The sequence below is a fragment of the Ovis canadensis genome, chromosome 22 (assembly GCF_042477335.2).
Source record: "Ovis canadensis isolate MfBH-ARS-UI-01 breed Bighorn chromosome 22, ARS-UI_OviCan_v2, whole genome shotgun sequence".
NCBI classification, from domain to species: Eukaryota; Metazoa; Chordata; class Mammalia; order Artiodactyla; family Bovidae; genus Ovis; species Ovis canadensis.
In genome coordinates this window covers 60,720,119-60,746,222 of record NC_091266.1, presented here as the reverse complement: position 1 = coordinate 60,746,222, position 26,104 = coordinate 60,720,119, and the positions used below count along the sequence as shown (strand labels likewise).

General features: G+C 46.6%; 1 protein-coding gene across 2 annotated transcripts in view; it reads left to right on the top strand.

Annotated features, from left to right (window-relative positions):
• ADAM12 (ADAM metallopeptidase domain 12) overlaps window positions 1-26,104 on the top strand; it is a 401,034-nt gene that overhangs the window by 361,313 nt on the left and 13,617 nt on the right. For both annotated transcript variants that reach the window (XM_069566850.1, XM_069566851.1), the window contains exons 18-21: window positions 1,243-1,351; window positions 5,639-5,774; window positions 6,372-6,480; window positions 8,634-8,813. In XM_069566850.1, coding sequence (XP_069422951.1) covers window positions 1,243-1,351; window positions 5,639-5,774; window positions 6,372-6,480; window positions 8,634-8,813 — 534 coding nt within the window. The remainder of the gene's footprint in view (window positions 1-1,242; window positions 1,352-5,638; window positions 5,775-6,371; window positions 6,481-8,633; window positions 8,814-26,104) is intronic.

Genomic DNA, 26,104 nt, shown 5'->3' with positions numbered 1-26,104 from the left:
GTGCCTTAAAAACATAAAAGCATGTATTTGGCCCCGTCCAGCAGTATTTTGACGTGGAGCTGAAGCCTGCAGGATGGGAGCTCAACCCTGACTTCCTTATACAGAACCACCCAAAGCGCGCCATCCACGATGTGTCGTTTGCTTCTCTAAGTGCAAGGGAAACTGAGACACTCACGAGCAACCTGAATGAGGAACCCTTTCTTCTGCAGCTTTTCCTGATCATTTTTCAGTTGTTCTTCCCATTCCAAATTTGTCCAAAGTTCTTTTTAGGGCCTTACCCGTCATCCAGCATTTCCAAAGCATTCAGTCTCATTGTCTTTCTAGAAAGGATTCCCTCTTGTTTTCATAATCATTTTCCACTGGTTCCAGTAATAGTTCAGTCAGATCCGTGTACAATAATACATACGAGTAGCAAGCAGAATGTCATCACAGGTGGCAACAGCCACCATCAGCCATCCTGGATCACAGGGTGAGCAAGTGTTGGCCCCTCTGTGGAGCCTCAGGGCCCACCAAGAGCAAAGCCGCCCCTCCCACCTTCTTGGGCAGCCCTTTCCTGTGGGATCAGAGCCATCATCCTCTTATTTCACCAGGACACAGCTCACTGCTGGCTGTGTCCACCACTCAGGGGTAGGAGCTGGGACCAACCCTCCAGAGTGTCTGCTGAAGGAATCAGAGCAGACTTTGGGGAGGCGGTACCTTGTGGGCATCAGGGGGAGCAGGAGGCCTGGCCGTCAGACTGCTGTGGGACCCTGAGTCACCCAGCCTCCCTGAGCACCCTGTCTGAAGTTGCCCGGGGTTGTCAGACCCTTGATGCCCAAGGGCATGGATTTCATGTCCCAGCAGCAGGGTCCCTTCCTCACTACTGAGAGGTCTTCTCATCTCAGCCAGATTGGGAGGGTTTCCTGGATCTAAAAGGAGGCACCTGGAAATTGAGACAGAAAAGAGGTGCGAGGGAGCCAGTGAGCCCTGATGGTCTCCATCTTTCTCTCAACAGCTGCTGATGTAACAGCTGCACATTCTGTTATATTTGCAGCCACTGGCTGGTGTGGGGCTGGGTGCAGGTGCATCCTCACAGTGGTGTGTCCAGAGTCTGGCTGCCTCCGTGCGCTGGGGGCACTGCCGCAGGGCCTTTGCTTCGCTATGGGGCTCAGTTAGGGCTCAGAGACTTGGCGCTGCCCCAGGTTGGAGGCATGTCCTAACCCTGCCACCCTCTTGGTGTCTTTGTCCCCCGCTGCCCGAAAGGTGTGCAACAACAGGAAGAACTGCCATTGCGAGCCCCACTGGGCGCCTCCCTTCTGTGACAGGTTCGGCTTCGGAGGGAGCACGGACAGCGGCCCTGTCCGGCAAGCAGGTGAGTGGTGACAGCGCGTCCCGGGGAGTGGGCCGAGCTCCCGAGGGGCACGGAAAGCTGGGCCCTTAGGGGACCATTGCAGGCAGGACAGAAGACCCACCAGCCCTCAGGTGGGCACACAGCTGGAAGCCCAGTGGGGACCCCACAGGCCCAGGTGACCTGACGCAGGCTGAGGCCCCTGTTTCCAGACCCTCTCTCATCCTTCCCTGATCTTTGCAGAGACTCCCTGCTCTGCTTTGCTCAGAGGCTGAGGTTTCCAGGCTTCCCAGCTGGCGCTAGTGATAAAGAATCCGCTTGCCAATGCAGGAGATGCAGGTTTAATCCCTGGGTCAGGAAGATCCCCTGGAGAAGGAAATGGCAACCACTCCAGTATTCTCGCCTGGAGAATCCCATGGACAGATGAGCCTGGCGGGCTGCAGTCCATGGGGTCACAGAGATTCGGACATGTCTGAGCGATTGAGCACACACTCAGCCTGTGGCATTTTCTCAGTTAAGGTCATCCTACCACAAACTGCCAAGCGGATGTGCACCTTGTGGCCGGAGGATCAGATTGCTTGATCAAGGCCAGCCTTGTTTACTGAGGCCAAGAGTTGTGAAGTCAAGTGCCTTTTAAAGCTCTTACTAGAAAGATGCCATCCTTTTCATAAAGGGACTGGGCCCAGCCCAGCCGTCACCTTTGCTGAGCTGTTGTTCCCTATGGGCACCAGGCTTCACATTTTGCAGGCATTAATTGAATCCTTATGAAAGTGGGCATTCTTCTTCTTCTTTCTTTATGTACAAAGGACCTGAGACTCAGAGAAGTTAAATAACTTTCACAGTCACACAGCTAAGATTGAGACATAGGTCTACCCGTGTAGAGTCCCCCAAGGGCAGCTGTGCTGGGACCATCAGTTCTTGTCTCCCCAGAGATGATAAGTGGTCTCCTAGTGCAGGGCCGTCTTCTCTGAGAGATTGGCAGCCAGTGAAGGGGCAAGTCAGGGTGACACCCCCTTTGAAGTGTAAGCAGCAAGTCCAGTGGTGCAGGGAGCCCACCATGAGCCCTGCTGGGGAGTCAGGGGCGAGGTGGGCAGGAACTGCCCAAACATACTTGTGTTGCCACCTTGGCACCCACCTGAGCCCCAGGGGCAGTCAGTCAGTGGCTGACGGAGGAAGTCATACGTCCTGCAGTGATGGGCAGGGTTGAAGCTGTGGCTTGGCCAGCGTTTCCATGACAACAGACACAACACTGCTCTGCAGGGCCGGGTAGGAGAGCCCCTCCAAGCAGGCACATCTAGAGAAGGCGGTGTCGTGTCGTGAGGAAGGGAAGGGAACTTCCGGTCATCCCTGGACTGAAAGGTGAACGAGTCTCAGTGCTGTTTCCAAGGGTGCCCAGGGTCCTGCCCTCTCAGCCTGGCCCTGCAGCAGGTGGTCAAAGGGCCTCCAGGTCTCATCTCTTAGCGCACGTCCATCCCAGGGGATAATAAGCTGGGTCTGGCCCAGCCTCCCTGTTCCTCACTGCCGTCCACGCCTTGATGGCTGGCCTCTCAGCTGCAACTTAATTTTTGAATCGGCCACAAAGAGTTCAAAACAGCAGGGTTTTCATTTTTAATGCATCAGAAACCCTGCCGCATCAGAATGTGAATGTTCCATCCACATTCAAGTGAGCCAGATGTTCAAGGATTTGGAGAGGATGGTGGGAGACAGGCCACGTGCCCTGAGTGTCTTTTTGCTGTGGACACCAGGGGGTCTCAGGGTTGGGAGTTGCTAAAACACGGTGAACCCACTGAATCACTAACTCTTCATTGTACGAAGTAAGAATATTTTTTAAATGAAAATAAGAGCCAAACTCATCCACTGTTGCCATCATTTCATAAAAGAAAAGAGGTTTAATCTCTTCCCCTCAAAACACCTACAAAAGAGGGGCCTTGAGAAGCTGGCCAAGGGTTACACAGGGAAGGCCACACCATGGGTCTTACTATTAAATGCAGCCAGCCACGTGACCTGGGCTCAGAAGTTCATGAAGCTAGCATCTCTCCAGCATCTGCCAGGTGCCAGTTGCTCCTGTCAGTGTTTAATAACTGATCAGTTGAAGACATAGGGGTTTGATTTGAAGAAACTCCAAAATCACTGCAGATGGTGATTGCAGCCATGAAGTTAAAAGACGCTTACTCCTTGGAAGGAAAGTTATGACCAACCTAGATAGCATATTAAAAAGCAGAGACATTACTTTGCCAACAAAGGTCTGTCTAGTCAAGCTATGGTTTTCCAGTGGTCATGTGTGGATGTGAGAGTTGGACTGTGAAGAAAGCTGAGTGCCAAAGAATTGATGCTTTTGAACTGTGGTGTTGGAGAAGACTCTTGAGAGTCCCTTGGACTGCAAGGAGATCCAACCAGTCCATTCTAAAGGAGATCAGTCCTGGGTGTTCTTTGGAAGGAATGATGCTAAACCTGAAACTCCAGTACTTTGGCCACCTCATGTGAAGAGTTGACTCATTGGAAAAAGCTCTGATTGGGGGCAGGAGGAGAAGGGGACGACAGAGGATGAGATGGCTAGATGGCATCACTGACTTGATGGATATGAGTTTGAGTGAACTCCAGGAATTGGTGATGGACAGGGAGGTCTGGTGTGCTGCGATTCATGGGGTCTCAAAGAGTCAGACACAACTGAGCGACTGAACTGAACTGAGAAACTATACTCCAATACTTTGGCCACCTGATGCGAAAAGCTTACTCATTGGAAAAGACCCTGATGCTGGGAAAGATTGAAGGCAGGAGGAGAAGAGGAAGACAGAGGATGAGATGGTTGGAGCGCATCATCAACTCGATGGACATGAGTTTGAGCAAGCTCCGGGAGATGGTGAAGGACAGGGAAACCTTTTAATGAGCTGTGTTAAGACACAATAGGACCTTAACCAGAGGCCCCTAGACTGCCGGCTCAGCCTCAAAAGAGGCGCATGTTAGCCGGGAAACCAGAGCAAGACTTTTCCAGTTACACTGAACAAGTGAATCCAGACAGTCTTATGTTGATTGTCTTCCTTAGACACATCCTTGGTAGGACTTGTCAGTTGAGGACAAAGTCCAGAAACAGGGTGTGAAGTCTTTCTACCCCAGGGTGGGAGTGGCTTCTCTGGTTCCCAACCAGCCAAACATCCCGGTCGGAGGTAGGAGAGCCTGGGTACAGAAGCTGCAGCCACGGCCATCAGCAGCAGCCCAGAAGGACTGCGGGACACCTACCAAGTGGCACAGACCCTGGCAGCTGGTGGGAGAACAGACCAGTGAACTGAGATCTGCGCTCCCAAGGAACCCACAGCCCTGGTGAACCCCCAACTCCTGGCACCCAGAGCCCTCCACAGACAGCCCTTGGCCACAGCTGCTGTCAAACCAACCCAATGGCTTGATTTCCCCTTCCTTTCTGCATCCTTGAGGAATCTTAGAGTCTCTATACTAAACAAAATGGAATCAAGTCACAGAAAAGGGGATCTTTCCTTCAAGAATGTAAATAGCATCCTCCCAGAAACGGGGGTTTGCCCCCCACAGGCTGTGTTTTAAGTCCCTAACACAACAAAACGAAATCCAAGGGTGTTTCATTTAAACAGCATGTTCTTTTTCACCTTCCAATTTGATGATAACCAGAAGTAAGATCTTGGTCTAAAAAAATTCAAAAAACAAAAGTAAAACAGATTCCAACCCCCAAGAATGAGAGAAGGAAAGAGATTGAAGGAGTGTCATTGGGGCTGGGAAGACTTCGATTTGGGGAACACTGGTGGCTCTAATGGTTAAAAAAAAAATCCGCCTGCAATGCAGGAGACCCTGATTCGATCCCTAGGTTGGGAACATCCCCCAGTATTCTTGCCTGGAGAATTCCATGGACAGAGGAGCCTGCTGGGCTACAGTCCCATGGGGTCGCAAGAGTCAGACACAGCTGAGCAACTGACACTTTGACTTCACTTCACTTTGGTTCTGATGGGGTTCTAGTGACAGCTCCCTGTTGCTTTCTCTGACCACCATTCCCCTGCTGTTAGCATGCTTGGGGGGGCCCACGTGGCCAGAGCTGTGGTCCCACCTGCCAGATTATATTCCCCTTTAGCAAATTCCAGACTTGTCAGCAACGAACGATGGCGAGGCAGATTGCACCTCAAGCACGACCTTTGAAGTAAGGCTAATTTATCCGTACACCATTCAAGGATTTACTCACTGCATTTCTGGTCTTTCCTTCCAAGTTCGTTTTGCCATAAATGTCACGATTTCATACTCCCCATATTTCACTATAACTGCCTCGTTCTCTGAGTCGAATGTGCTTTGTTTCAGATAACCAGGGTTTAACGATAGGAATTCTGGTCACCATCCTCTGTCTTCTTGCTGCTGGATGTGTGGTTTACCTCAAAAGGAAGACGTTGATACGACTGCTGTTTACAGATAAAAAGAACACCATCGAAAAGCTAAGGTACCCTGGGTTGGGGTCATCTTTTCAAGAAATGGCGTTTGGAAAAAGTCGACCAACTGCTTATCATTGTGTTTCTTAGCAAAGAAGGGGTCAGATTTTCTGTTGGTTTGGTGTTTTAACGTTTCTGCCAGACCAGCTGCCCCTTTCACTTTCCCCTCAAACTATTCACTGCTTATTACATAAATAAGCAGGGTGCTGATGAATTCCACTGGTGTGTTTTCCCCACCCTAACCTTAGTAATTTTTATAAGACATGGGATATTAAAACATTTTTATCGGCTGGGGTAGCTTTTCATCCAAATATATTCCAAGATGTTGCTAAAATGCCAGCTTTCTGCAAAGTCTCCCAGGTGTCGCAAAGTTGTGTTTCTATGCATTGCAAGAACTTTAGTTTAACAGAATAATGGCTCTGGGGGAAAGAACTCAGTATTTATATTTTAGTCCTGTGAGAGAGTAAATCTTTTCTCTTGCATGGTTACCACACTGAGTTAAAAGAAGTGAGTTGTGTTTTGAGTGTTACTGTGAAAAACACAGAGAAAGTCGAGTCAGGCAGAGATGGTAGTGCCCCCCAGTGAGCGTGTCTGGGGTTGCCTTGCAGGTGCGTGCGCGCTTCCCGGCCCCCCAGGGGCTCCCAGCCCAGCCAGGCCCACCTCACCCACCTCAGCAAAGGCCCGATGAGGAAGCCGCCACCTTCCAGCACACCTAAGGTGAGTTTCCAACAAGCAAGAGGTGAGTGAGCGAGCACGTGAGGACGCGGGTGTTTCAACAGGAGATTGAGCAGGACTCGACCCTGAGACTCTTCCTGAAAAGCACTGGGTCAGCCCCCTCAGGACGACAGAGGCTCCCTGAGGTGATGGTTGGGCTGGGAGAGGCTCAGGGTGCCGGATTCCACGGAGCCCACATCCCCAGAAGGAACGTGGTCTTGGTCATTTCCCCGCCTTCACCCAGGCGGCCCGACTCCATGGGGAAGGGGAGGGGACTGGGCCTGCCCTCTGCCGGTCCTGATGCTGGACCCCTGCTGTGGTGCGAGGGTGCTGCGGACTGGGTAGGGGGGCTTCTGTGGCTCCCTGCTACTCCCAGGGTGCGTCTAAGGGGCACGCTGAGGGCGCATCTAAGGGTCACACTAAGGGTGTGTCTATGGCTCACACTGAGGGTATTTCCAAGAGTCACAATGAGGGTATTTCTAAGAGCTACTCCCAAGGTATTTCGAAACATTACCCTGAGCCCTTGGTTGGGCCCATTTTGCTCCAACCACAAACTGTGGAAGCTCTGTCCAACCCACAGCTTCAAAGAGCTGGATCCTTAAAGGGCCTCCCACTCCCTGCTGTCTCTTAACTTTCCTACTGCCCTGGTGAATGTTGACTAGCATTCACTCTGATATTTAGTTTCCCCCACCAAGTGTTTCTGATATATCTATAAGAATTCCTGAATATTGAACTCATTCAGCAAGAGTCCAGATTGTAGCAGGAAACTATTTGTGTCAATAAATGACAAATGATTTTTTGAATCATTATCAGGTGTTCAGTAAGCAAAAAAAAAAAAAAAACCAGAAAAGAAAATCTATTTTATCTCCCTCAGTCCAAAAAGTGTAGAGAGTTGGGTTCCAAAGAGAAGCCATTCCTAATAAGCATTGCCACTTTCCACCCCCAACCATGGACATGAGGGGAAAGCAGCTTTATTTGTGAGAGTCAAAGATGCAGCTTTATTTTTGAAGGATCAAAAACCAGAAATGACCCAAATACCAATCAGGTAGAAGGGTAAACACATTTTGTTATATTTACACAGTGGGATGCTGTTCAGAATAAGACAAAATGAACTATTGATACACACAATATCTTGGATACATCTCAAAATAATCATGCCGAGTGAAAGAAGCCAGACCAAAAACAATGATTCCATTTTTATAAAATTCTAGAAAATGCAAACCAATTTATAATGACCGAAATTACATCAATTGTTGCTGGGAAAAAGAGAGGGAAGGACTTCACAAGTCAAAGGGCTAGTGGAAATGAGACATAGCTGATGACGGCGATGGGTATGTTCATTGTTTTGCTTGTGATGGTTTCATGGGTGTGAACCTCTATCAAAATTTACCAAATGTACATTTTAAATATTGACTGCAACTAACAGTCAATTAAACCTCAGTAAAACTGTTTTTAGAGGGAAAGGAATAAAAGAGGGAGGCAGGGAGGGACAGGGTATGTGAGGCTCATACCGCGTCCAATCTCATCTGTCACTAAACACAAGGCCACCATGTGGGCAGTGTTCCTCTGGACCCAGACCCAACCTCCACCCTTGGCTTCCAGAATCCCCGATGCTCCTCCTTCCTTGGTTCTCACTGAGCCTTGTGTACATTGAACTGCATCTCATTTTCACAAGTCCTTTGGAATTTCCTGAATTTCTGGTCTGTGTCTTAACACGTGTTGGCACTTCCTGAGGTGCCTTGCACCTACCTGCTAATTAATTAATCCAATTTTAAAAAATTCAAATAGAAATTGATCCCAGAGCTAAACAGGAAGGAAAATTTTTAAAAAGGTGGCGGGGGGAGGTATACGTATAGCTGGCTCACCTTGCTGTAGAAGCTAACACAACATTGAAAAGCAACTACACTCAAGAAAGAAATTAAAACAAGAAAAAAGTCCGTCCCCATGGGTTCAGATTTGGAGGTGAGAAGGGTGCTTCTGTTAGAATTCTGACGTTTACGTAAATAATGATAGATTCCCTTTCCTGTAACTCCTTGATTTCTCACCCTTCCTCCAGCCCCTTCCCCCTGCAGCTTTAGCAGAGGCTTTAGCACTGCGTGTCCTCCAGGGGATTCCCAGTAATGGTCTCACTGTGGCTCTTTGCTCTGACCCCGCAGGACAACACCCGGAGAGTGCCACCATGTCAGCACGTGGACATCAGCAGACCCCTCAAGGCCCTCGACGCCCCTCGGCCGAGTTCCCCACAGCGAGGGCTCCCACCCCTGCACCAGGCTCCTCGCGTGCCCTCCGTCCCTGCCAGACCCCTGCCGGCCAACCCTGCACTCAGGCAGGCCCAGGTATGCCCTCAGCTCTTAGCCTGATGGAGGTGCTTGGAATCCGGACTCTGCTACTTACCAGCGTCTGAACTTGGACAAGTTGCTCAAGTTCTCAGCGCCTGTATAAAACAGAGTTAATTCAGCCCCTGAGATGGGTAAATGAGACCGTCCACGGAAAGCATGTAGTACCGTGTTGGGGGCATAGTTGTGGTGCAGTATAGTTTAGCTCTTCTGAGGGATATTTTTTGTTTGCTTCTGGTTGTACGGGGTCTTCGGCGCTACACGTGGGCTCTCTCTGGCTGCAGTGTGCAGGCTTCTCGCTGTGACGGCTTCTTATTGCAGAGCATGGGCGCTAGGGCATGGGCTTAGTGGTTGTAACACACAGGCTTGGTTGCTCTGAGGCATGCGGAGTCTTCTTGGACCAGGAATCACACCTTTGTCCCCTGCGTCGGCAGGCAGTTTCTTAACCACTGGACTGCCGGGGACGTCCTCTTAGGACTATTTTTATCTCTTCTATTCAGAATAGTGAGGGTGCCCATTCAACTTGTCATCTATACCAATAGCCTCCAACCTTTTTGGCACCAGAGTCTGGTTCCATGGAAGACAGCTTTTCTGTGGCTGAGGGGTGGGGAGGACGGTTTCCAAGTGACTCAGGGGCATTTCATTTATTGTGCGCTGTATTTCTGTTTTTATCATATCACCTTCACCCCAGATCATCAGGCATTAGATCCCAGAGGCTGGGGACCCTTGACCTATATACTACGACATTTTGGAGAGTGACAGGTGGCCCTGTGAATAATTCGGCTTGGCCAATAAAACAGGTATTTACAGTAAATACAATAAGATACCTGATATTTTGGCCACCTGATGCACAGAGTCGACTCATTGGGAGATGGGAATGGTAATGGGCATACTTTCTTACCATTTTTCACCTTCAAAAAGCATTTACAAAAATCTTTACCACTGATTTACTTTCTGTGCACCAGTTGCAAGAGTATATAACACACTTCATGTGTACAATCTCATTTTTATGCTGTTGGCGGTAACAGATTCTGTTTGTATGACAGGAAACTTGAGGTGGGGACAAAATTAAACACCGAATGCAAAGTACAAAGATATAATCACTGGTGAGAAAATGGTGTAACCATTTTAAGCCTCTGAATATATATAAATATTTTTCAAGACTGACATGCACTTATGTTCCCATACTAGTACAGAGCATCTGTCTCACCATGACTTTGCTGGTATTAAGTATTAATATTTCAAAGCTTTGCCCATTTGATACATAAAATAGCTTTTTCCATCTAGTAGTTCTATAGATTACTGAAAGGGATGTTGAAGTTTCCAGCTATAAATGTGTCCCTTTTCAGCCATCAGTTTTTACTTCATGTGTTTTGAAGCTCTGATGTTTGTGGTACAAACCAATCTGGACTGCTGTGTCTTCTTGGTGAACTGACCCTTTTATCATCATGTAACATCCTTCATTTGGGGCTTCCCTGGTAGTTCAGCGGTAAAGAATCCACCTGCCAGTGCAGGAGATGCAGGAGACCTAGGTTCAGTCCCTGGATTAGGAAGATCCCCTGGAGAAGGAACTGGCAACCCACTCCAGTATTCTTGCCTGGAGAATCCCCTGGACAGAGGAGCCTGGCTAGCTAAAGTCCATGGGGTCGCGAAAGAATTGGACATGACCTAGCAACTAAACAACAGCAACAAATGTCCTTCTTTGGTTCTGGTGCCTTTGTTCTAAAATCTGTTTTATTTTACATTAATATATTTGCTCAGGTTTTTTTTGTTTTTTTTTTTTTTTTTTTTGATTGGCGCTTGCAAGGAATGTGTCTTTCCATCTTTTTACTTGAAATGAGTTTCTGAGAAACAGCATAGAGTTGAGGCATGTATTTTTCATCCGTTCTGTCAGTCACGGGCTTTTAACTGGTGTGTACAGACCATTTACTTTTAATATAATTACTGATAGAATTGAAGGCTACCGTTTTAAAGTTTTTATCATGCCCCTCTTTCCTGACTTCCTGTGGGCTTGCTGAACATTTTTCCCTATTCCATTATTGATTCATCTGTAGTGTTTATGACATCTGTCTGTCTGTACATTTTTGTCTGGCTGCCTTAGGGCAGAGTTTCTCAGCCTCAGCATTGTTGACATTTTGGACTGGATGATACTTTGTTGTATCAGACTGTCCTGTGTATCACAGAATGTTTAGCAGCATCTTGGTTTCTACCAAATGTAGATGGCAGTAGCATCTGTAATCATCCCTCTAAACATGGCCAGATGTCTCCTAGGAGACACAATCACCCCTAATTGAAAACTGCTGCCCTAAAGATTACATTGTATGTACATAATGTATCACAGTCTACTAGTATCAATATTTTATCACTTCAAGTGGAAGGTAAAGCTTCACCATCTTCCCCGTCCCTTTATTCTTCTCCCTCTGTGATAGGGACGCCTTCAGTGTCCGTATCATTCCTTTCTGTAATGAGACCATTTCAGATGTTGTCATTTTTGCTTTTAACCACCTTCGTTTTTTAAGCTTAAGGAGGATGGTTTACAGGACCTACTCATGCCGTCCCTCCTCCTGTTCCTCCTTCACTTCTGATGCCCCAGGTTTCTTGCTGTTATCATTTCGTTTACATCTGAAAAGACTTCTTTTGTTCCGTTAAAGCAGATCTGCTGGTGAAAAATCCTCTTCGTTTTCCTTCCCCTGAAAATGTCTGTTTCGCTTTCATTACTGGAAAATATTTTCCACGTATATAGAATTCTGGGTTGCCTGTTTTCTTCTTTCAAGATGTGAAAAGTGTTGCCCTGTTTCCTTCTGGTCTTTGTGGTGATAAGAAATCCACTAGGAAGTTCCATCCACAGGCTTTGTTCCGGGGAAGAGATGAGGCCTGTTGCTATAGGGAGGGATGGGTAACAGGCCTGGGCCATGTCCAGGATGTGGTACCCAGTGGGGACAGCAGGGCGTGGCTTTTTTCTAGTCTCACCTGGAGGCAGAATTAGGTCAGGTGTGGCCACAATGTATCTCTTACTGGCTCATGCTTCTGTTCTTTTAGCTAAAGACAGGCTCTCCTCAGGCCTTTTTTCTTTTCTTTTTTTCAGTCTGATACTATTGCATTTTCAGATTGGGGGTGGGGACACCTCCCCCAGAGCCCAGGCCAAGATATAAAGAAGGAGGAAACAGAAAAAACCTAGGACTCACTACTGGGCAGTTCCTTGAGTTCTGAGGTCCCTGTTGTTGTTTAGTCACTAAGTCGTGTCTGACTGTTACCCCATGGACTGTAGCCCGCCAGGCTCCTCTGTCCATGGGATTCTCCAGGCAAGAGTACTGGAGTGGGTTGCCATGCCGTCCTCCAGGAGATCTTCCAGACCCAGGGATCAAACCTGCGTCTCCTGTGTCTCCTGCATTGGCAGGCAGGTTCTTTATCACTGAGCCACCTGGGAAGCCCTCTGAGATCCCTAGCCAGTCCATTTACTTTTCTCCATCTTTCAGAGTGTCTGTCGGTTGCTTTATGGACTTTCTGCAGACTTTTATGTTGTGATTTGCAGGGGAAATAGGGTGAAGTGTGCTTATTTCATCTCATCCAGACCTCATTTCTCTCTGAATTTCTTTGACTGCTGGTACACTTGAACTGCTTTTTGTATATCTATTAACAGATTGTGCTGGTAAATTGACTGTCCAAAAAAAAGCCTTGATTTGTAGGTGATTTGTATATCTATTAACAGAGTGTGCTGGTAAATTGACTGTCCAAAAAAAAGCCTTGATTTGTAGGTGATTTCTCTGCTGTAAAAACTCCACCGTGATTAATTTCAGGTTATTGAGGTGATGTCTCTGAATCAAGAGCAGAGAATCAGCCAGTATATGCTGGTAGCAGCCAGCTCCAGCACACAGCTGCTATTAACTGTATTTGTTCTGTGAGTTGTCTATTCCCACGCTTTGCCTGTTTTTCTCTGTTTGAGAGTTTTTATTTGTTCGAGTTCATTTTCTTAATAGGTTAAGAATCCTTACCCATTTCCAGTAATTTACTGTAAACATCTCCCTAGTTTGCCTTTCAGTTTTATTTATGCTGGGTGGGTTTTTTTTTGTTTGTTTTTGTTTTTTTTTTTTTTGTAAAAATTCCAGTTTTGGGTATTTATTAGTCCTTGGTGAATCCTCCTATTCCTTTTGTGCTTACAAAGTCTTCTCCCATTTCAATCAAGACCCACCTGTAACTTGTTTATTTTGTTGCCCATTGATGGTACTTTTACATTCATTTTGGGAACTTGTCTTGGATTTGCATTAGTGGAAGGGATGAGTACTTTCTAAACTTCTCTGGGCATATGGATTTTTTCGAGAATCTGATGAAAACTATGAATCCTTGAGAATGCACCCATATGCAATACTTCGTACACAAATTTCAGTAATTCACAGAACCCGTCAGCCTCTTCTCCAAGGATTCTCTTGTCCTGGGGCTTTTCCTGCCTCCCTGTAAGTAGCTCACCTGTGTACCATGTGACACTGGGACTCTCACTAATAAGAAAGGATATTTTTACTTGCTGGTGTCTTTTTTTCCTACCAGCAGTGAGTGCCTACAGAAGTGATGACGCCTTCAAGATTTCCTTTAAAGCAGGCCTCAAAAAAGGGCTTCATTCTGTTTTATGAAACTAAGGAAATGTTACCCTTTAAACATTAGTAACTGAAAAATCCACATTTCTCACTCCAGGCGGGGGTCTGTCTGGAGCTTTTCCGAGACATATGATCTGGATTAGGCTTGCACTTTCTCATCACGCCGAGGGGACCGGCATTAATCCCATGCAGGTGCGGCGCCTCTGGGAGGTGGTTCTTGTTTGGCGGCACAGATCGAACCCACTGGCCCTTGGTACCTCAGCATTACCTGTGCCCTGTCCCCCAGGATGCGACAGACACACGCTCGGTGGCTAGCCCTGCCTCATCCATCCGGGCTTACCATCTACACTTTCCGGAAGGAAAACACTTTCATAAACACCACGTTAGTGGTTGACCTCACGTCCGAAGGGTAAGTTAGTTCTTTACAGAAAATGCTCCATCTTGCCATCAAGTGTTCTGTGTGATCTTTAAAAATCAAGGACAGTTGAATCAACTCTCTTTTGTCCACAGATGGGCCTTTCTGGGCTACCATTTCCTTCTCAGGGAAATGAGCCTTGCAACTCAAGCTTCTCAAACTAACTCCTTGGCCTGGATCGAGGAAGCGAACTTTCATTTCCCTTTCATCCTGTCAGCTCTTTGAGATGGAAAGCATTCAGTATATTCATCTGGCTTTTAGCTGACTGCTCCTGAGTTCTCCTGAAACATAGCCTGAGCATGAAAGGCACAGTGTGGGCTTGAGAAAAGTCTAGTAAAATGATGGAAAAAAAAAAAAAAAGAAGTCACACACAGGGGTGTGTGGTCACATGCAACTACACACAGGCAGGGAGCCTGGTAGAATACCGTTGTTTTGCCTGGCACAATCCTGGCCCCACTCTGCCTGGCATGTTATGCTCACAAGTCACCAAGGCACGTCAGTGAGGAGGTCAGACAAACCAGCCCACTGCCAGCTCACGGACCACTGCAGAGCGCCCAGGGACAGCACTGCATAGAGAGTTCATCTCAGACTCTGGAAGAGAAAAAGGAGGAAAGAAAAACAGGGCAGGTTCCAGGAGTGGCGACCGGAGGACTCCAGAGGGTTTGGGGCAGCTTTCTGATGATGTTGTAGCCACGCGTTCCGGGAAACAAACTCACTCAGAAGGACGATGCCGATACTGCAGGGCATTTTATTACTCCGGCAGGCCCAAGGCAGAGTCTCCTCTTAGCCAAGGACCCCAACCAGTTTTTGTGAAAGCCTTATATACCCTAAGTGTTCGTGCCCAAACCCACCTCCCCAAATTCCCTGAAACTAGTCTGAACAAAGGAAAAGAAAGATACAATCAAAATTAACCTGTGATTCACATGCCTTAAGCCTAGGTAGTTAACTGTGGACAATTATCAATAGGGCTGTGGTCATACCTGTGGTCATACCCCAATAAGCATAATAGATTTTATGATTCTATTGGGTTACATAAATAATACGGTATTCTTTTAGGGACAGAGAGTCTAGGTATGAGCCCTGGGGCTCTTCCATCTGGGATCTGGTTTTCCAGTTGGTATGTTATTTCCATAGATACTGGGCATATAGCTCAAAGTGCACAGTCCGGCCCAAGATGGAGTCCTGCTTTCAAACAGAGCCTCTTCGGTTTCCTCCTTCAGTGATGTGATGGTTAATCTTAAGATATTTTAGGTGGTTTTTTCCTCTGGATTACAAAAGTGTTCAAAAACATACAAGCTTGCACCCGTACGATTGTGTTAAAGTAATATATGTTAAAGAGGAGCATGCGTCCGAGCATGTGTCCCGAGAAGAATTCTGGAAGTGCGTCTTCGGGCAGCAAGCTTGAGCTCTGATACCCAGGCAGAGAATGAGACTGCTTCTGGGAGCTCACGAGCTGCGCTTTGTAGCATGAAATGATTCTTTGCCCTGACCCCAGACATCATCCGTAAAGTCAACTGACTTGATTTCCACGAGGGAAGGGGGCTCTGAGAGGCCCTGGGTGAGCCAGAGACTCCAGGAGAAGTAACATCTGACATGGAGTTTTATGTTTTCCTTTTCTGCCTGCCAATTCCCTTCCATCCTGAAACCTCAGCGCAGGGCGCAGACCACTGCAGCCTGGTGTGGGTCTCAGGTTGGTTGGCAGATGAGGGAGAGGCCGCGGTTACACCAGGGGCTCATGTACGGGGGAGAGGACGGCTCCCTGCAGGCTCAATCCTGAGCTGCCCGGAGAGGATCCAGCCTGGAGGAGCCCAGGGTGGGAGGCAGTGGGCACAGCCCCCTGACACAGACGGCACCCAGGGAACCTGAGAGAGCTCTGGGCATGGGTGGAGTGTCGTACCATCACCCAAGAGAGGGTCTCAAGTCACTAAAGATGAATTTTAAAAAACCGGTGTGGTTCGAGAGACTAGGAGGTGTGACAACACGGGTGATTGTCTTACCTGCCAAACCCCCCGTGCGCCCAAATGCATTCCCCGCTGAGACAAGGAGCAGGCTTGGGGGGCAAACTCTGGAGTTTCGTTAGATTTCTAGGATGTAGCAAACTGAAATCCTTTATGCACTTTATTATGACTAATAGGCTTAATTCACTCATCTAGAGTTTAAATAAGAGCACATTCAATGTCACATCTAAGAAATAGATTTCTCCACGCACAGAATTATATCTAGAGAAGTCTGTGCTAAGAAGTAGATCGAAATGCAATTTTCTGCTGTCAGACTGCAGTGTGCCATGATTCTAATGGGAGTATAAGTGGCACCTTCAATCCACAGATGGGCCATCCTTGAAACGAGTAAAAACCTCATGAAAGCATCACTTAGCACTTATCTGTAATTTTTTTAAGGTTTTTTTGCTCCATAAAACAGCATTTGAACTGTACATGCTGATGTGTGACCCTACTTGGATTGTTTTATTTTTTTAAGCCCTACATTTCCTGGGAAAAGTTAGGAAGTGGTTTTCCTCCGTAGAATCTTATCAGTGGGTAATGCTACTGACCTGACTGGCTAAAGTTGTTTTTCCAGTTAGATTAGCTTCTTTACTAGAACAATAGGAAAAAAGAAGAAAAGCAACTGAACCTATCTCTTAGATTGATTTTTGCTGAATTCAGGTCCTTTCTTGAGACAGCAGATGGGCTTATGAGAATATCTGCCAACCCTGTTTCTGGCACGTTTCTGTGCTGCAGAAATTCCAGCAAAGGCAGGATTAATTCCTATTCTTAGTCTTATAACCGAATGGTCTATAGTTGTATGTGTGTGTATGCCTGTTTGAGTTATTACCCTAAGTGTTCTAGGATAAGGAGCGTCTCGGTTGTGTTTTGAGTTGTTAAGAAACAGCAAGCATGTGTTGAGCACCAGTTATGTGGCTAGTGGCCCCAGGCTAAGTGCTTTGCAGGCATTTCTAACCACCTGGAGGGGTCTAGGAGGCAGACACCACCAATACCCCATTTCACAGAGGAGGGAACACGGCAAAGTGAAAGTGAAGTCGCTCAGTTGTGTCCGACTCTTCACGGCCCCATGGACTGTAGCCTACCAGGCTCACCTGTCCATGGGATTTTCCAGGCAAGAGTACTGGAATGGGTTGCCATGTCCTTCTCCAGGGAGGATCTTCCTGACCCAGGGATCGAACCCGGGGCTCCTGCATTGCAGACAGATGTTTTACCCTCTGAGCCATCAGGGAAGTTCACGGCAACATGAGGCCAAATAGCAAGACCCCCAGAGGTGGACATCAGGGCTGCAGACTTAACGTGGCTGCACAGACGGGTGGATACAGAGGGGGCAGAAGGAAGAAACAGCAGGAAGACAGTGATGGCGAGCAAGTCTTAGATCACTGGCTGCCTCGGCAATCTTTAATCCATTTTCCCCATTTTTGTGATGGGGTAGGATGGGGGAACCTCGCATCCTGCAAAGCCTCATACAGTAACAGGAGAGGCTTGCATTTCTCTCCACTTTTGCTTATGACAGTATCATGCTCCAGCCATTTGTCTTGACTGGTCTTAGAACCAGCCCTTGGTCAGAAACATAGCAGCGGTTGTGTTGCATTCCAGATACTCATGGCATCTTTTTTTTAATGTATTTTTAATTGAAGGATAATTGCTTTACAACATTGGTTTCATTTCTGCCATACAGCAACGTGAATCAGCCAGAGGTGTACATACGTCCCCTCCCTCTTGAACCTCGCTCCCGCCTCCCACCCTTTCCCACCCTTCTAGGTGGTCGCAGAGCCCCGGGTTGAGTTCGCTGAGTCATGTGGCAGATTCCCACTGGCCATCTACTTGACATATGGCAGTGTAGATGCTTCCGTGCTACCCTCTCCATTCGCCTCACTCTCTCTTTCCTCCCCCCGACCGCCCGTTTCCATAAACCTGTTCTCTCTGTCTGCCCTCCATTCCTGCCCTGCAGATAGGTTCACCAGTACCGTCTTTCTAGATTCCATGTGAAGAATCCTCCATGCATTGTTTGTAGAGGTGAGATTTTCAGTTCAGTGTTTCTGACATTTCTCCTCCACCCCTTATCTGTGTCTGTAGAACATACAACGCACTGTATTTTGTAAAACAAAGCTGCCTGATATTGTGCATCTCTTCTAAGATGGTAGAGCAGTCAGACTCGATGTAAGTAGTGTCAGAGGGAAATGGGGACAGCTATTCCAAAGAGCCCTCCCTCCCCCAACCCACACAAAGAGTGATGAACAATTAACATGGGCTGTTACTTATAAGCAATAACTATTCATTCATAAAGGATACAAATAGGAGCAAAGCTAATTTAGACCATGATTTCAGAGCCATGAGGTCCTGGCCAGTCCCTCTGAGGTTGAGCCGAAACTTACAGAGTTGTCTGCCACAGAACAAATTCACATCTGAATTTATTTGAATGAGGACTTGCACCATTCTGATCTATGTGGGCATCTGATACTTAAACCAGCCCTCACAGAGGTTGCAAGCCTGATGATCTAGACCCTTGCTTGTCAGAAATGCCAGTACATACTGAGAAAAGGAAATCTATGCGTCAGGATATACTCCCAAGGAAGGGAGGTGAAATACAAGAAAACTGATCATTATAAAAACCTGTATTATGCAAGCCTAAAGCTGGGGAGGGTCCTCTGTGTCTTCTCTCTGCTTCTCAGATTTCATCCTTTTACCCAGATGTCCACCCAAGACCCCCCTCCTCCCGAGCCTTCCTGCAGTCCTTCCAGGGGTCTCCTCACTCACCCGCCGCCTCAGTCAGGAGTTACCTGGGCACCTGGCCTGCTCCATTTCAGAAGGCTGCTGCTGCTGCTGCTAAGTCGTTTCAGTCGGGTCCGACTCCGTGCGACCCCATAGCCGGCAGCAGGAGACTGTTATTCCTTTCCAGGCACACCTGAGCCCTTGCGCACACCGTGAACGCAGTAGACATGTAGGAAGCACCCTGAACTAGGTGAATTCTCAGTAGTAAATAGTAAGCCTTGTCACGGGATCGCACACTCCCTCGGGGCCCACCCGACCAGTGAGCTATAGGTGAGAAAAGATCTTAGGCACTTCATCCGGTGAATCCGAAGTAGAGCTACTGCCCAGCTAGAGCATAAGACTCTTAAATCATAGCTACCAAGGTTTGGGACTCCTGCTCGCTTCTGCCTACCCAGTAACTTCCAGGAATTTCAGCTAAAATATTTGGGGTTTCATATCATCTACTGAGGCTTCCCAGGTGGCACTAGTGGAAAAGAATCGCCGATCAGGGCAGGAGATGCAAGAGACATGGGTTTGAGCCCTGGGGCGGAAAGGTCCCCTGGAGGAGGAAATGGCAACCCGCTCCAGTGTTCTTGCCTGGAGAATCCCGTGGACAGAGGAGCCTGGCGGGCTGCAGTCCATGGGGCTGCAAAGAGTCAGGCATGACTGAGTGACTCAGCACAGCACATCACGCACTACTACTCACAAGATAAACACATCTGATGTGGAAGCACCTTCATCTCCCTGGAGAGAAATGACTTCAGAGGGAAGCCATTCAAGTGATTACAGTATTCAAGGAATGTTTGTTTTCCACTCACTTCTATTACTGTAAACACCCAAATTGTACATGAAAAAAAAAAACGGATGCCTGACACTTTACCTTTATATTGTAATGGCAATGGATGCCTGTAGCTAAATATTCCAACAGTTGTAAAGGGTTATTTGAAAGTAATCCCCCTCCCACCTCTATCACCAGGCTCACTTCCCAAAAGCAGTCATTAACACTAGGTTTTTGTAAAATGTAATTTAGAATATAGTGAAAAGTCTCTTTTCACCTGTCTCTCTCTGCAGAGTGAGAGGTTATGGAAAAGTCGGAAATTTTCAAACACTCGAAATTAAAAGGTACAGTGAAGCCTCTCTACCCCTCCCCCATCTTCAGCAACCATCACCTTGCTATCGCTCTTATTTCAAACCTTGGATCCTAATATTGAAATGAAATGGCAGCACACCTGGTACTTCTTCCCACTTTGGTTATTCCAGATCGACCGAATCCTTTTCACTGGCTGTGTAGTATTTCATGGTAGGACCACACTGTAAGTTTTTAACCTGTCCTTTACTGATGGCCACATGGGTGGTTTCATCATTTGATACTTTGAACAGGCATATTCTTGCCCAGGCACCTTGAGCCCATGTTTGACAATGGATGTGGGACAAATTTCGGGGAGCACAATTGCAGATCAAAGGCCACATGCATTAGAAACTTGATAGATAATTGCTGATCAAAGGCCTTATGCATTTAGAAACTTGATAGACGAGGCAGAAATGCCTCTAAGCGATGCGTCCCTATTTCTGCTCCCCAAGTCTTCATCAATGCAGTGTGTGGAGAGATGTTTCTTATCTTTGCCAATATGATAGGTTGAAACGAAAACTACATGTCTTTCTTCCTATGTATGAGATGGGGGACCCTTTCACAGGTTTAAAATCCATTCATTTTTTCCCTTTTTCGTAAACTGCTTTATCACCTTTTTTGCCACTTTTTGTTGTTAAAAAGGTTTATCTACCCAAAGATTAACAAATGTGTTTTTCTATTTCAAGTAGCTTCGTGATCTTTTTTCACATTTAAGTATTTGATCCATCTGCTAGTGTATAAAATGAAGTAGGAATCCAGCTTTATTTTTCTAGATAACCTCCTGACTAATCCTTAGCACTGTTCATTGTGTTTGTGTATTTATCTGTCCTTTATTGGCTTATCTTTTCTATGCTAGATTTATCTGGCTCCTCCTCCATTCTTTGTTGTTTAGTCTCAAAATCTTGTCCGACTCTTTGCGACCCCATGGACTGCAGCAAACCAGGCTTTCCTGTCCTTCACCGTCTCCCAGAGTTTGCTCAAACCCATGTCCATTGAGTTGGTCATGCCATCCAACCATCTCATCCTCTGCCACCCCCTTCTCCTCCTGCCTTCAATATTTCCCAGCATCAGGTTCTTTTGCAGTAAGTCAGGTCTTCACATCAGGTAGCCAAAGTATTAGAGCTTCAGCATCGGTTCTTCCAAGGAACATTCAGGGTTGATTTCCTTTAGGATTAACTGCTTTGATCTCCCTGCTGTCAGGGGGACTCTCAAGAGTCTCCTCCAGCACAACAAGTTGAAAGCATCAATTCTTTGGCGCTCAACCTTCTTTACGGTCCAGCTCTCACATCCACCTCCACTCCACCACTCTCAGAGAACCAACCCTAGATTTTATATATAATTTTCCTTTTACTGCCATTAGACCACAGAAACATTACTTTCATCTCCCCTCTACAAATTTGAGATAATATCTCTCTCATTGGACTTAGTGATAATTAAATGAAAACATATAACTTTATTAGGATATCTGTAATGTCTTTGCTCAATGATAGTAACTTTTATTCTACTTTTTATTCTGCTCTTATCTTTATCACTTCCATTTTTCTTTTGTACTTAGCTTTTCTCTTTCTTAGATCGTTATTTCACTTATATTCATATTTGATTACATAGCATGTAAATCTAGAAGTTTCCCAAACACTGCTTTATCTGTGCCTGTTCTCATTTTTGTGTTTACCATGTTTATAATTTTATAAGAGTCTATGTTTTCTCTTTTGTTTTCTCCTTTGGCCCAAATATTAAAATTTATTCTGCTGTTGCTAATATTTTAAATAGATTTCCCTACTGCCTAAAAGCAGAGTGTTTCTATGAAACCTTTCATAAGCCAAAATGGCATAAAGAAGCGATTACCTTAGGACACAGCTTGTTAAGGGATGCAAATCAGATAAAGCACAGATGCTCACCAACAGGGTTCAGAGCTCTGGCAGGCATGCTGAGTGTCATTCCTGGGGCAGGAGCTTGGTGGTGCCACCCCCTCTGCTCAATGGCTGTTGCCCCCACAATGCTGAAAGCTATTTGCCTTCTTGTGCGTGAAAGCAAAGATCCTCTTCAGATTTCTGTCGGTTACTGAAAACAGGTACTAATGTAGGTCTTTCATAAAAGTGAGGGTCAAGCAAATATATAAATGTAAAAATGATCCAAAATTCACCCATATTTATACTACATAGAAATAACCATTGTTACCTGTTTCTCTAGGTATACAACTATTTAACTTTCAGATATATCCATATATTTCTTTATTAGAAAAGGAAAAATTAAATAGTATAGACTGCTTCATCCCACTCCAGATACAAGCTCTGGCCTAAGTTTGGTGTTGATTTTCTATGGGTATGTGCATGCTAAGTCACTCCAGTCATGTCTGACTCTTTGGGACTCCATGGACTGCAGCCCACCAGGCCCTTCTGTCCATGGGATTCACCAGACAAGAATAACTGGAGTGGGTTGCCAAGCCCTCCTCCAGTACTTTTCATATATTTTTATGTAAGTAGGTATCCATGAATAATATATATGATTAGTATTTGGTTTTCAGTTTATATAAATGGTATCAAACTAAGCGTAACAAAATATGTACTTATCTGTGTTTTTCTTTTTGTTTCTGGATATTCTCTTTGGTTCTTACTCAGCTATGAGGCTTGTCTTTTATTTTTCATAATAAGAATGTTTGCTCCAATAATTTCAAAATCTAAAATCTTTGGGTGTGTTACTGCTGAGGTTTTATCCTTCCCTCCCTCTCTCTCTTTCTCATGATTCCCTGCTTCCTGGTCATTTCCTGTGAGCTTACTTCACTGGAAAGTTCTCTGGGAGCTCTTGCAGGTCTAGGACGAAGGCTGTTCCCCTCAGAGAGGGTGAATTTGTGTCTGTCACGTGGCCAGGGCAGCACCCGCTTGAGGCCCAGTGAAATGACTCAGGACTTACTGAGCCACCCAGGTGATGCATGATGTGACGTCAGCTTCTGGTCCAAAAGGGCAGTTTGTGGTTACAGGTCGGTCTGCCGAGCACCAAGGGAACTCTCCCTGCAGTCTAGCTAGGGATAAGGGAACTGTCCCTGCAGTCTGCTAGGGATGGACAGTGATAAGTGTTGATTTCTGGAAGATTCTTACCCTGAGGTATAGTCTTCTGCAGAGCCCAGCTTAATCAAGGCGAGATCAGAAAGAGAACTGGGACGGGTGCCGACCTTTAACCCCTGCATCCCTCACCTTAAAAGGGGATCAGAACCAAACCCCAGGTTTCCCTAACTGGGCAAATACCTATAGCTCCAGCGTACTACTTAGCCCTTTGGGCTTCTCCTTTCACTTAGATGCTGGCCTGATAACATCTGACTATCTTGTAGCTCTTGATACTTTTAAGAAAAAAAAATTAAATATATTCTATCCAACAATTTTAGAGAGAAGATAGGTCAAAATAACCCAGCCCATCGTGCATCTAGAAACGGATGATCCACTTCATAACTTCGGTTAGTTCTGTAATGTCTATCTTACAAAACTGTCTGTATCACAGCTTGTGACATCTACTTTCTGTTCTGTAGGCATAATTCCCACAGCTTTGTTAACCTGAGGTCTACACTGAAGTGACTTGGCACTCAATCTTTTTGCCACTGAGCCATCCTTTTCCTGTCTGGCTGAAGTCCGTTCTGTTGGACTTTCAGAATTTCTTCTAGAACAACTCAGGACACATTTTCTCTGAATTTTTGCACGTTCGGTGTTGCTTTACTTCTTCAATGATGCTTTAGGCATAAAATCAATGCATCACGCTTTCCTTCCTTGAAAGTCTTCTATGCATGCTTTCTCTATCTGCTCTGAAGAAATCGGAAGCTGGCTTATCTTTTTTCCCTCGTAAGGGACATGATTCTGTATCCTTGAAAGTCCAGTAGCTTTAAAGAGTTGTATCTTATTTCTGATGTTGTTGTTATTGTTCAGTTGCTCAGTCATGCCTGACTCTTTGTTACCCTATGGACTGCAGCACGCCAGGCTTCCTTGTCCTTTACTATCTCCTGGAGTTTGTTCAAACTCATGTCCACTGAGTCAGTGATGCCATCCAACCATCTCACCCTCTATCGCCCTCTTCTCCTCCGGCCCTCAAGCTTTCCCAGCATCAGCCTTTTCCAACGAGTCAGCTCTTCACATCAGGTGGCCACAGTATTGGAGCTTCAGCTTCAGCACCAGTCCTTCCAATGAATATTCAGGGTTGATCTCCTTTAGGATGGACTGGTTTGGTCTCCTTGCTGTCCGAGGGTCTCTGAAGGGTCTTCTCTAACACTACAGTTCAAAAGCATCAATTCTTCAGCACTCAGACTTCTTGATGGTCCAATTCTCACATACATGACTACTGGAAAAACCATAGCTTTGACTATATGGACATTTGTTGGCAAAGTAATGTCTCTACTTTTTAATATGCTGTCTAGGTCCATCATAGCTTTTCTTCCAAGGAACTTTTCTTTTAATTTCATGGCTGAAGTCACCATCTGCAGTGATTTTGGAGCCCAGCCAAATAAAGTCTGTCACTGTGATGAGTCTCATGCACTTCACCAGGGAAACAGTGTACACTTTCCAGGACTTGACTCTTTCAGAAAAGTTTTTGTGCGTTAATGGTGAGTATCTTTTCTCTCTGTACTATTTGCTCAGATCACTTTGCCACCATTCTTTGTCCTTTACCCTTAACCTTTTCCTCCTTTGCCTCGGCTGGACCCTGGTAGCCTTGACTGTGTTTAGTGCATCCAGGTCCTTGGTTTGCGTTGTTGCTTTAGTTTCCCTTCCCTGTTTCTCCTAACTTTTGCCAGCTCCTTTTTTTGTTTCTTTACATACATACACATTTTTGCCAGCGGGTTCTTAGCTGGCCCTTTGTTTATTGTGGTTCCTTCCTTCCTTCTTTCAGTAGTTTTGATTAGTGTGTCTGAATTCCTCTTTAAAGGAAGGGAGGGCTTCCTGGGAGGAAGGACCAGTTGCAGGCCAGTTGGGGAAGGGCCAGGTTAGAGCTCAGGACCAGCTCTTACGTTGCCCACCTCCTAGGGCACCGCGCGTACTGCAGGCTTTGAGGGCTGGTGGTGGTTTGGCCTCCTCTGCTCCAGCAGAGACCCCGCCAGGACCCTCCCCTGCTCTGCGCGTGTGCAGATGGCTGACCTTGTCTGCTGTGCCTTCAGCCCTGACCCGCGTGTCAACTGCTCACTCCCGTGTCTCATCCTTGGCAGGCAGGGTGGGTGCTCTTCCAGGTTCTCCCTTTCATGGGCTCTTCCCGGCCCAGCCTGCGGCACACTTTGTATCCTTTTCTCAAATATTCAGCTTTCCCAGAAGTGGAAAAAAGAAAGTGCATTTTCTTTACTGTCTTCAGGTGGTTTTAGAAGGAAAGAAGTAAGGACCTCTTCCAGCTAGGTGCAAACATGTTCTTACAAGGACGCCTGCCTCTTCTGAATAAAGAGTAAAAAGAAGTCAAGGCATTTCCCCGGGAACCAGTTATCCCTGTTGTTATCAGGAAGCATCCATTCCTGCAGGGCCAGGGATGGGCCAGATGGTGAGCAGGATCCATGCTGCTCTAGCCCCAGCTCAGCCCTGCACAAGCTCACTGGGACCTCTGTGGCATCTCTGGCATTTTCCTGCGATAACATCCGGTCTTCCTGGGGGGATCCCCTCTGGAGAAGCAGGATGCACTTCCTCTTGCTGATCATGCAGACGGAGATAACAGTTGAGAATTCTCTATGATGGTCAAGGCAAAGGGCTATATTTGGATCTAAAAATTTATTCTCATCCCTCTAAAAATTATTTGAAATATGTGACTGTTGCTAAGACATGAGCAGAAAATGGAGAAATGAGAACACTATTTTTTTGGTAATTTTGTTTATTTATTTTGGGTTGCACTGGGCCTTTGCTGCTGTGTGGGCTTTGCTCTAGTTGCAGCGAGCGAGGGGGCTCCTCTCTAGCTGTGGGGTGTGGGCTTCTCATCATCGTGACCTCTCCCGTTGTGAAACACGGGCTCCAGGGTGAGTGGGCTTCAGCAGCTATGCACTAGGGCACAGTAATTGCAGCTCCCGGACTCTAGAGCACAGACTCAGTAGTTTTTGGTGCGCAGACCCAGCTGCTCCGTGGCACGCGGGATCTTCCCAGACCAGGGATCGAACCCAAGTCTCCCGCATTGGCGGGTGGATTCTTTACCGCTGAGCCACCAGGGAAGCCTGAGACCACCCTATTTAATAACAGATCGTGGTTTTTCTCCGGTACCTAGGGGTTGAAGAGAAAGGGGCATCTGAACTTGTTTCCTTTTTAAAAATGAAAGTCAGTCTAAAGAAATGTCTATTGAGTGTGGAGTTTATGTTCACCGAGGCCTGGAGTCATTCCTCTGCTCCGTCCTGACGGCCCTTTGTGGCCAGGTTGGATTGGACTTCTTCGGGAAAGCCCAGGTCCAGGTTTTGCAAAGGCAGCCTG